We start from the raw sequence: 11445 nt of genomic DNA, 5'->3' as shown, positions 1-11445 counted from the left end.
CAAATATGTCTCCAGGCTGTGTCAAATTTTAAAAATATATGCTCCAGGGCTATGTCAAATTTTACTTAAAATAACACTAAACAACAAATATACTCCAGGGNCTATGTCAAATTTTAAAAATATATGCTCCAGGGCTAAGTCAAATTTTACTCAAAATAACACTAAACAACAAATATGCTCCAGGGCTAAGTCAAGTTTTACTCAAAATAACACCAAACAACAAATATGCTCCAGGGCTGTGTCAAATTTTAAAAATATATGCTCCAGGGCTATGTCGAATTTTACTTAAAATAACACTAAACAACAAATATGCTCCAGGGCTGTGTCAAATTTTAAAAATATATGCTCCAGGGCTATGTCGAATTTCACTTAAAACAACACTAAACAACAAATATGCTCAAAAAACTAAATATTGCTAAACCACATGCTGCTTTAAAATTGCGCAATAACATTGACACGCTCGTCGACCTCATAGAAATATCTAACTACGTCATACTAAGGGGATTTTCGGAAAGCTTCCAGCCTGAGCGTTAAAGCATTAACCTGTACGCCACTGTTGCTTCTCTTCTTAAAATGGATGACATGAAAAAGCAAAAAATAAAAAAATATTTTTTTTTCACAAACTTTCTCTATCGTGTACACTTTAAGATATAATAAATTAGTATATAAAAAGGCCAACTTTGACTTTTGTTTTGTTTGTACCTTAAACATATATTTGTTCCTTAGTTTCATAAATTTCAAAGTAAAGTAACATATTGTAATACAGAGTCATAGGAACGTTGTGTTTGGTTGTGTAGTTTTAAATATTTTTTGTTATTATTTAAATTGTTAAAAAAAGATGTATAGAAAATTACGTCTAAAATGCGAAGCGATTTTACAAGTTACTTTTCTTTAACGCCTAAACTAAATGGAACGTTTACATTTACACGTCACAAACGTTATTCTTAGAAATTTGACAACTTAAACTTTTCAAGAATTATGACATGTTTATAAATTGTTGTTAATGCACTGATGTGTTTGCTCTTGAATTTGACATGAGTAAATATGCTAACTTGATAACAGTGGAGTAATGTGACGTCATAAAACATTGTATGACGTATCTGATCTAAGCGAAATGTCAACCGACTGCTGCAGACTCAGAGTATGTCAGAAAGTTTGGGTGTGTGTTTGTTTACTTCAGTTCGCCGGCGTTTCACTTGCGGTATGTCGTAATGCAATGCAGAATATAAGGCTGAAATGACAGTTTTTGAAACTTTTTAAATGAAATAACGAATTTATGCTTCAAGTTAATGCGACTGCTTTACTTTAATGGTCGCGTGTATAATATATACTTACGTGTGAGGTGTAAACTATTTCCCAGAAAGTGATGTAATAAGTAAAAGGTGATGTAATCATTAAAAGTCAGTTTAAAGTGTAAACACCAGCACGTATTTGTATTTAATATTAAGCCATCAGCCAATTAGTTTCTAATCAATCATTTGCAAATTTTAAAACTCAGGTGATAGATTTCATACAATGTTGTTGTAGTTTGTGGTGTTTAATAATAGTGCAATACAAGTAACAAAATGTCATTGAATGTAACACCAGACGATGCTCCTGTCGAGCTTACGAGTGGTAGTTTCTGGGAGGTGAGTGTCAATTTCCTAGAATTGGGATCTTACTGCATTTATATGTTAATTTCTGCCTTTTTTTAAAAATAATAACATATGTATAGTCCAGTCTGCAGAGTATGGCAGTTCCTTACGAGATCTCGCGCGTGCAGGACGGTTATTTTTCCCATTCATCAAAAATCGGCATGCAAACCACGTACATTTCCAAGCCACAATAGGAAATTCTACTTAATTAATACATATTTTTTTCACCGTTTAATTAATTGGCGTGTGTGGGACAAATTATGGCGTGCATAACCAAAAATTTGTATAAAATCGCTCGTGCAGACTGGTGTATAGTATTGAGGGGTAAGACGGATACCATCAGCAGAAAATGTCCTATATTTTTATATCGACTTTTTAACATTTACTAAACCTTCTCTACAGTTGGAAACGGTTTTGTAAACATATGCTTTGTTTACCAATTAATTGGAACAATAAAAGAGAACACAGACAGTCAGACATCATTGCCACCTAAACTATTTTTTATTAAATTTTATGGTCAAACCATTCCTAAATTAATTAAATAGCCTTGTATTCATATAGGTACTTCTTTTTAAAAATCTTCTAGGTAAATCAATACAAGAGAACAGTTACTCGAATCGACAATGGAATGAAATTATGTGATGATCTCATGTTGTTCATCAAGGAGAGAGCAACATTGGAAGAGCAATACAGCAAGCTGCTAAAGCAATGGAGTTCCAAGTTTCACAAAGTATGAACTACACAGTAGCAGTATTAGACTTTAAGTTAAAGTCTTTAACTTTACCTATATTTGTTTGTAGGTCTGGGTTTAAGAACTTATGTACATACATCATGAATAGTTTATTAAGATACAATACAGCACTCTTGATTAAAACCTAATATTTGTTTCAAAAAATAGGGCATAGTTACCCAATTTGTAAAGTATTGTTAAAAGATGATTATTGTTTTAAAAATGGGTTTAAAGAAACCACTAAATATGATTTGGGATTGAATAAATTTATCCTTCATAATATGTGATTTGATTGTGTAATTTTGTTTTACTTGCAGTATATTAATATAATATGTGATTTTGTTCTAGTTGCAGTATATTAATATAGCTTTTAAATATATTCCAGCTAGTTGAAAAGAACTCATCGTACCACACACTACAAACTACATGGTTGGGAATGTTAAACGAAGCAGATAGAACTGCTCAGTTACATTCTACTATAAAAGAACAACTAATGGCAGATCCTTATGAAAAGGTAGCAAACCAATTTGTATATTTTAAAAGTAGCTGTATTTGAGTATGGTAAACTTAAACTGTTGACTGTTCAGACAGTTAGGATAGCTTCTATAATAAGAACAGTGTAATTGACACTTTTGATTGACTTATTCATCTAACACAGTAGTTAGGTTAAACCCTTAGGGCTTGTAAGAGCGTATCCCTAGGGGTTGAAAGATACTGTGTCAATAACTTTTTAATTTAAACTTCTATCAGTGTGCAAACTTTTTAAGTTATTCTTTATATGAGCCACTAGTGTAACTGATGTAAATATCGTACTTAACAAATTTGTGTTGCAGGTTAAACAGTGGAAAAAAGAGAACTATCACACATTAACATTGGGTGGAATAAAAGAAAGTAAACTTTTAAATGAAGAATTTATGCGGGCACAGAAACAATGGGCTAAATATATGAAGAAAGTGACAGACGCAAAGAAAACTTATTTCAATGTTTGTAAAGAAGAAAGATCGGCCCAAACGCAGGTAAAATTATCAGTGGCCCTGACAGTAGTTAAGCTGCTTTTATAAACTAAAGATACTACCGGGGCCTCGGATAGATGAATTTTTAAAATGGGGCCTGGCGTGACTTTGTTTTGATGTATTTAGGAAATGAGTGCTATGGTAGACGAATCCGTAAAAATATATTACTTTGTGTGGATACTGCAAGTTACAAAACATCATTTAGGACTTTGTTTCTAATGAAAGTCTGTCATACAATGCCATTTTACCATCTTAGGAAAGCACAGCCAAAAGTGATACTTCACTTGCCCCAGAAAAAGTGAAAAAATTACAAGAACTTGTTGAGAAAAAAGGTGCAGAGAAATCCAAGGTAATTTCATAGCCGTAATTAAAGTCTATATATGGTAATTAATGGTCTGTTAATCATTGTATGTGTGCTCATATAAGTCAGCTCGTATTAGCAGAATGACCAAGTTGGCTGCACAGTTTACATAAGTAATTAAGCAAATGCAAAACTATTGATTTATCTCAATCTGTGTTAGTTTTATTTCAGTTAAAAGTTGACTAGGGATTGTGTTTTAACTTGAATAAATCAATACTTCTGAGTTGCTGTATATGCAATTACCTAAAGTAACTTTTACTTCTTAGATTAGCTTCCAGCCCTATATTTGTCAATTAGTTTTTGGTATTGTATGTGTAGTAAATTATGTTGTGATATTCTTGTATGTGGGAATCCTGAATAACTGTCATGCCATGATTGTACTTGTTGGCAATAATATTTACCAACCACTCAGTAGAATGTCTAGTTAGAAACATTATTTAACCTGTAATGTGATTATATTGTACAGTCTATTTTGGTATAAAAAGTAAACTAGTTACCATATAATCAGTGTAATTTAATCTACTTTGGTAAACAATAGTTTACAGATTATACATGAATAAAGGATTAGTATGTTTTGTCCCAATCAATTACACCATTATTAGTGTGTGGCTTATTGTAAAAATATACAGAAGGGTGAATGAAGGATAGTACAAAGCACACAATGTAAGTGAAATATTAACTTTCATTATGCCTGAAAAATGATTGAAAAATTGCTATTTCTTTACTTAAGTACCGAGAGAAATATGAGCAAGCAGTTCGTGCACTGAAAGATGACACGCCGCGATACATGGAAGATATGGAGAAAGTATTTGTTAAATGTCAGGAGTTTGAAGAGAAGAGGTTGGAGAAGTTTAAAGCAATATTCCATGCTGTACATGGCCATCTTGACTTATCTACTAATGTTGAGTAAGTTGCTTATATTATTATCATTCTATGAAGCAATGAACGGAGGGTTTTTACTATAGGCGTAATGTTGTTTTTTAAGCATTGGAAATGTTTTTACACTGCCTTCAATGCTAATTTTACAGAAACAAGTAATGTTTCATATTTTTACAGACACAAAGCAATATTCGTCGATCTGAAATCAAACATTGATTCTGCAAACTCACAAAATGACTTACAGTGGTGGAGAAGCACGCATGGACCAGACATGCCAATGAACTGGCCTGAAGTAGAGGTAGTGTGTTAATTACTTCTTTATTACAGGATTGTATGCTTTACGGGGTCATTTAGTGTTATGTTTTACACATAATAAAATACTTGTCCTAATGTTGATGTATAGTAGTACATAATTTCTAAATCTTCCAGTTGAGCTGGTTTATATAGGTTCTATCATTTTTTAAAACTGTTTACAATCTTTTGTTGAGTTTTGTTTAAGCTATCTATCATTATTTAGAACACTTGTTTGCTATTGTTAATGTAAACTTGTGATGCGGATCTATTTTAATGGAACTATTGTTCAAATAGTTTTTACACCACTTGTTCATGATGAAACAATATTATTTTATATTTACCAACAACTGATACTCTGGCATAAAGAGCTAGATCATATTACTGACAGGTTAAACCTTACAAATACCTGTGAAATACAAGAAAATCTTTTTTAATTAAATGGTTAACATTTATATTAGCTAAAAATACCTTTTAGGAAAATATTAATAATATACATTATTATATACATACTTCTGGTTCTGAAAGAAATATATTTTTTTATGCCGTGATTTTTCAGGATTATGACCCTGAGAGAATCCTCATGCAAAAGTCAATGAGCCGAAAGCAAGGTAGCAAAGCATCCAAACATGTAGCTGGCATGGATGGGTTAGCGGGTGCCCAGTTTACTTCTACCTACCCTGCCACGGCACCAGTGGAAACAAAAACAAGGTATGACAAATAAGTTTGTTTTGTAAATGTAGAACACAGGATGTAAAATTTCGCAACAATTTATTATTGTGTAAATCAAGTAGGTATAACCCTCTGTTTAACTTTAAATCATCTAGTTTTTTGCTTTTTTTGTGTATTTGTCTGTAATTAATTAATTTTTGGATGTATTTTATATTTGTGGTACTGCAAGTTGTCTAGTTGATCTTAATAGGTTTACTTTGCCAAACTATGGGCTGGTTGTATAAACCTACTAAGTAAATAATGTTAGTATAAAAAAACACACACTAGTGTTTTAAAATTTTCGCTATACCAAAACCCAAAGCTATACCAAAATACAACATTAAATTGTGTTTTAAGTAATGTGGTGCAGAAGGTATTTTAGTAATCCTTTAATTGTACCGGTATATGTTGTAAGGCTATACTATGTTTGACTGTAATCTATCGGAGGCCTGAGGCTCTTTATGTGGTATTGGCAATATATGTGCGAGGCTAAGTTTTAGTTATTGATTAACTTTGGTTGCCCTGCATACCATTGTACTCCACCTAGGCAAACCCAAAGCTAACTTTGAAAAAAAGTCTTTACTTGAATATAGTCCCTTAAGATTTCAGGACAGTTAACTTTTATAGGCTGGTGTCGGTTACAAAGAAATGTTGTTTTTCTTTGCCAAATAAATCTTTCATTTAGTTCTACTTGAAAGATAACATTACTTTACATACTATTTCAATCTTTATATTCTCATATAGGAAAGTTAAAAACAACATTACATGTTAATGTTATCATACAACCACACATGTTATAAAAGTACCTTGTATTGTTTTCAATAACAGGAATAAAAAAATTCCCCATTGAAATGCCATATACATTGTACAGTTCAAGACAGTAGCAAAATAGGGTGGTTTACTTTATAAGTTACATCATGTTTCACAAGGTATTTCAACATATTGGCCACATATGTAAATATATCATGTATATTGTAAGAGTAGCCTATTAAAACACTTATTAGAAGCAATGAGATGTTTAATGAAATCAACTTTATCAAGATAAAAATATGCTGAAGAAAAAATGCTTGTGTAGTTTAATGTACAATTTATAAACCTACGCATAAGATAACAATTGGAACAAACAGAACATTGTAGCATGAGAACAGTATGTACAATAATGTATATATACCTATTATTCAAACTGTGTAGTGTATGCAAGAATATTATTCAAATTCAAATCAATTTAAAAAGTCAAAACCTGCATAAAAAAATTTATAAACACTTTTTAAAGTGGCAATGGCAGTGCCAACCGACCGAACTCGTGGAGTGACGACGAACAAAACAACCCCTTCCAAGACTCAAGTTCAGAGGGAAATCCATTTGGAAGTGTAGAGAATACTTCTGGTGGTGTGCCAGTGCGTGCACTTTATAATTATGATGGACAAGAAGAAGATGAACTTACTTTTCTATCTGGTAAGTTTTTTATAACTGTATGTACAGGTGTATGTTTTTAACCAGCTTTGGGTCAAATGAATGTAACATGTTATATCATGCTGTGATTTTCTTGATACTGGTTATCAGATAATCCATGCTTTTAAGCCACAAATTGCATGTCAACATTTTGTCAAATATGCAGTTAGATTCTCTTTAGCAATTTCATATTTTGTAAAATAAGAATAATTTTTGTTTTATGTAATACACACTACAACTAAACATCTTAACCTTTTAAAATTGTTATGTAATTAGTATTGTGATAAATTATCAGTGATAATTAATAATTATATTCAAGAAAGTGGTTTCCATCACATGACATATTCAAAACATAAATAGATTTAAAAATGAGTCATTTCATGACTTTCTATAGCTGTTTAAGCGAGTTCTGTCCTTTTAACTCAAGACAAATGATATTAAACTAATTATGGGATAAGTGGACCTCAGTGTCCCAATCCCAAACGAATTCAATTACACAAAGTTTAAATGGATAATTGTGTATTTCTTTTATGTGAGGGTGGGTCCTACGGCGTGTCATGAGAACGGGAATTTAGGCCGGAGTTGGCCCATTACCTCAGCATAATTGTGTAATTTATGTATAGGTGTCCTAGGTATGTGGTAATGATTAACCAGGTTATGTACACTATGTGTGTTTAGGTGAAACTTTGTACAAACTGGAAGACGAGGACGAACAAGGTTGGTGTAAGGGAAGACTTTCAACTGGTAAAGTTGGATTGTACCCAGCTAACTATGTAGAAACAATATGAGCAGAACCAACTCATGATGGTCCTATATATTTTGCTGTTGATCAGCGTGAATGAAATGTAAGAGAATCAGTTTCAAAGTCATTTAAGTTGGTCCCAATCCAATGCATTACCTATGATCAGTGGTGTTTATTTTCAAACCTTGGTAACAAATATTTTAATTTAACATTCTATCTATATCTGTATATGTGGCATACAGTATTGCTATGTGTAAGTCTGCTGTATATTTTCTTGATATTCTTACTTCCCATGGAAGAGTGTTTGAACTTAGTGGTGTTAGAAGTTAATGTTACGTTGATTCTCATGAGGTACATACGATGCTGTTAATTGAGTTGAGTACCAGCCTTTATTTCTATTCAAGTTTCTTCCCATATCACAATAATAACAAAATTATTATTATTTAGTTGACCATCTTAATATCCACCCATAAAAAAAAACTTTGAATAAGTTGGGAAAATTTGTATACAAAAAATGTATTCTTATATGTTTAAATTAGTTGAATGAAATGAGCTTTATAAATCACCTATCTTTATTTTGATTTGCACTCAAGGCAATTCATAATATTAATTCCATTCAATTAGTTTTTGTTACAGCACCCCTAGCTCTTGTTTTTTTTGTTGTACATTTTAATGATCCTATATTATTTTAAGCTATGTTCATGTTATCAGGTTATATGGCCATGTAATGTACATTTCATCCGCCCACAGCAAAAATGTTCAAACTGTAGTGATATTACACACCCCTAAAAGATATGATATACATACAGCAGAATAAAATATGATAATATGCATATTTATCACTGGTAGGACCTGCATACTTAACTGCATTTTTCAATTGTTTGTAAGATGATTTTGTTCTATTCTATAACCATTGTCCACTACAGTTTCATCTTTAAGTACAAATGCTTAATCTGCACAATATGATAATTATTCAATTGTTATTCAAAGATAGCAACAGGTTAATATACAAGGGATACATTCACATACAGGGAATACATTCACTCATTGTAAGATTGTTTTTGTAAACAATTTCCATTAACGGTTAAACTCTAGGTAAGTCTATGCGGTAGTGCCCTTGGTTGATCAAAATCTCCGGTTCTATGCGTCTTGCATAAAACCTTAGTTAGAGTAGAACAGTTCCAAGTATTAATTTAAAAGGTTAGATATTTTTAGAATGATCTACCTGCAATGCATTTTTGGACATAATCTTCACCAGATTTATACAAACTACAGCTTACCCATTGGTTATACTCAATATTTATTATTGTCATTGCACAAGATACAAGAAATGGGAAATATGAGAAAAATGAATTACTTACATATGGAACATCAGCACCAGGTATACTGGTAAATGCAAGAAAAGAAATGTGAAATAATTTTAACACCTTCACAAAAATCAGTGGAATCATCCAGGATCCAACACTTTGGGAAGATATATATATACTTTTTAAATAACTGCTATATATTTATCCCAGTCTGATATATTACCAGTGTTGCAGCCAGAAAACATGGGCTTATGGTTGCCAGCTGAATTAAAATTGCCCTTGACTGCGTCATGTATGTTGTGTAATTAACCATAAGTTACCCAACATAGGTGTAAGTAACACTATGTCTTTATATTCATAGTAATAACAGCTTAATAAAAAATGGAAAATTATATTATTGCTGAATAAAACAAATCACTCAGTCTAATACGTTTGCATTGAAATGCAGGATCATTATACAATTACAAACAATAACCAGTTTAAAAACGAATGATAATTATATATTTATATACTTATGAAGTTTATACAAATTTTGCAAAAATCAAAGGACTTAACTCAACAACCTACGACTGAAAGTCAAAATGTTTAAAATCATGTCAACAAAATCAGGCCTGACCCTCAAGTTGGTCCAGGACGAGTTTTGCTGTGTGGTCAAAGCTCATAGATCACCATCATCATTACTTTGCACTGTTGTAATTCCTTCTTTAATGAACGGATTATTCTAGCGGGATAAATAAAGGTATTACAGAAAATGTTGAAGTTTGAACGTATTTATCCAGCGCTATGTCTCAGGTCAAATCTGAAATGTTTTTGCTCTTTTCCCATAGCTAATACAATTTTACCAGTCCGCATTACAATAGGTTGTGTAAAATTGGTCGCCAAAGTTTCGCTAACTTATGTTTAATATTTTGGTGGCCACAAAAAAAGTCTGAGAAATCTAGATTTTAATAAATCAAATTAAATACCGGAGATTTCTTGGCAGGATTGCTGGTAAGTTCTTCTTCCCATTTTCGTTCTGTCATCACTCGGCTGAAGCAATCGAACATATAATCCTCCTATAAATCATTAACAGTTAAATGTTTGCATATTTCTACCACAAAATATGCAAACATTAACCACAAACTCCTACACACACAACAACTCACATAGGTTGTGAATATTTTCACCCATCTTGCTTTTTTCTCGCCACGTTGGTATTGGAAGCAAAAAGAGATCTTCTCATCATCTTCCGTGCTCTTCCTCACCTCCCAATCCTTCATCTCTGACCACTCAAATTCGATAACTTGACTCTGAAGTTAAAAAATTGATTTTACATCACCCAAGAAATTTAATGATTTTTCTGCTTTCAAATAATTTCACACAAAATTAATTTATAAATAATTTATTTCTATCTATTTTAGTAAAGGTAAACCCTCAAATCGAAATAAACCTATTTACTTAACTTTCAAGCATTCCTTGTCTACTCATACTTTTATGCCTTTAATAATACATTTAACAAAACAATTACTTTAAATTTAAGAAAACATTTACCTAATATTAAAGACAAAATCACCATAAAAAATTTTTACCCATAATGAAAAAAAACAAACATTTTCCTTATTTTTAAACATTTTTTACCAAAAGCTACATGTTAATACGAAATCTAATATTTACTGAATTCTAACATAATAAGTTCTATACCTCCAATTCACCATCTTCAGTGCATGCAAATAATTTGAAAGCTTCATATGAGATATTCACTATCACATGACCTCGTTTTCGTGAATCACATGAGCAGTGGGGGAAGATGACACAACCGTATGTGGGCGAGTCGTTTACTAGCTCAAGATACTGGAATAATTACGGTTAAAATAAACAACGTATATTACTTAAAATAGGGCAGTAACATTCAAAGTTATTTCAGTAATACATTATATTTATATCAATATTTTTTGAGTTATAATAATAGATGAATTGCAAATTGATCATTTGGGGGTATTTTTATTGGAGGCAGACCAAAGAGCTGGTCCCTTGGTAGGTTCATAGTTAGCGTTAAGTGTTTTGTTCACTGTTTAGCCTATACATTGACTTATTGGTTCTTTCAACAGTTTTTGGTAAGCTGTTAAAACATTAGTAATCAGTTTATAATAAACAATCAAAGACTTTCAATTCTGCTTTAAACTAAAAGTAATACTATTTTTTTGGCAAGTCAGCAGCACTATTATGTACTGTAAATCTATACCACTGCCAAGCTTATCTGTTTTGCTTGTTTTTATTTCGACACCATGGTGTTACGTTGCTCATACAATTATAAAGGTAAATACCATAATCTAATTTTAAAGCCTA

The 11445-nt window shown here is 31.7% G+C and overlaps 2 protein-coding genes across 2 annotated transcripts in view; one reads left to right on the top strand and one right to left on the bottom strand.

The window, feature by feature from the left end:
- The first annotated feature begins 1490 nt into the window (after nt 1-1490).
- On the top strand, nt 1491-8776 carry LOC100182865 (protein kinase C and casein kinase substrate in neurons protein 2). The gene is made up of 10 exons (XM_018811679.2): nt 1491-1628; nt 2221-2364; nt 2750-2878; nt 3198-3380; nt 3634-3726; nt 4469-4644; nt 4795-4915; nt 5468-5619; nt 6893-7074; nt 7750-8776. Exons 1-10 carry the CDS (start codon nt 1566-1568, stop codon nt 7857-7859), a joined length of 1353 nt encoding a protein of 450 aa, XP_018667224.1. The 5' UTR covers nt 1491-1565; the 3' UTR covers nt 7860-8776.
- A 320-nt stretch (nt 8777-9096) lies between these two features.
- Nucleotides 9097-11445, bottom strand: part of LOC100178144 (sorting nexin-27-like) — a 20457-nt gene continuing 18108 nt past the window's right edge. The window contains exons 12-15 of the mRNA XM_026834074.1: nt 10801-10953; nt 10266-10409; nt 10086-10175; nt 9097-9841 (exon numbers count right to left, since the gene is read on the bottom strand). Coding sequence (XP_026689875.1) covers nt 9779-9841; nt 10086-10175; nt 10266-10409; nt 10801-10953 — 450 coding nt within the window. The 3' untranslated portion in view covers nt 9097-9778. The remainder of the gene's footprint in view (nt 9842-10085; nt 10176-10265; nt 10410-10800; nt 10954-11445) is intronic.

This window comes from Ciona intestinalis, chromosome 4 (assembly GCF_000224145.3).
Source record: "Ciona intestinalis chromosome 4, KH, whole genome shotgun sequence".
NCBI lineage: Eukaryota > Metazoa > Chordata > Ascidiacea > Phlebobranchia > Cionidae > Ciona > Ciona intestinalis.
The sequence above is the reverse complement of the archived record's forward strand: the minus strand, read 5'-3'. Positions and strand labels throughout refer to the sequence as shown.

What these genes read in the sequence shown, in the direction of transcription:
- LOC100182865 (XM_018811679.2), top strand. Translation starts at nt 1,566, where the DNA reads ATGTCATTGAATGTAACACCAGACGATGCTCCTGTCGAGCTTACGAGT. An exon ending in GACTTATCTACTAATGTTGA is followed by an intron (nt 4,645 to 4,794) that starts GTAAGTTGCTTA and finishes ATATTTTTACAG; the next exon opens with ACACAAAGCAATATTCGTCG. An exon ending in TGAACTGGCCTGAAGTAGAG is followed by an intron (nt 4,916 to 5,467) that starts GTAGTGTGTTAA and finishes GTGATTTTTCAG; the next exon opens with GATTATGACCCTGAGAGAAT.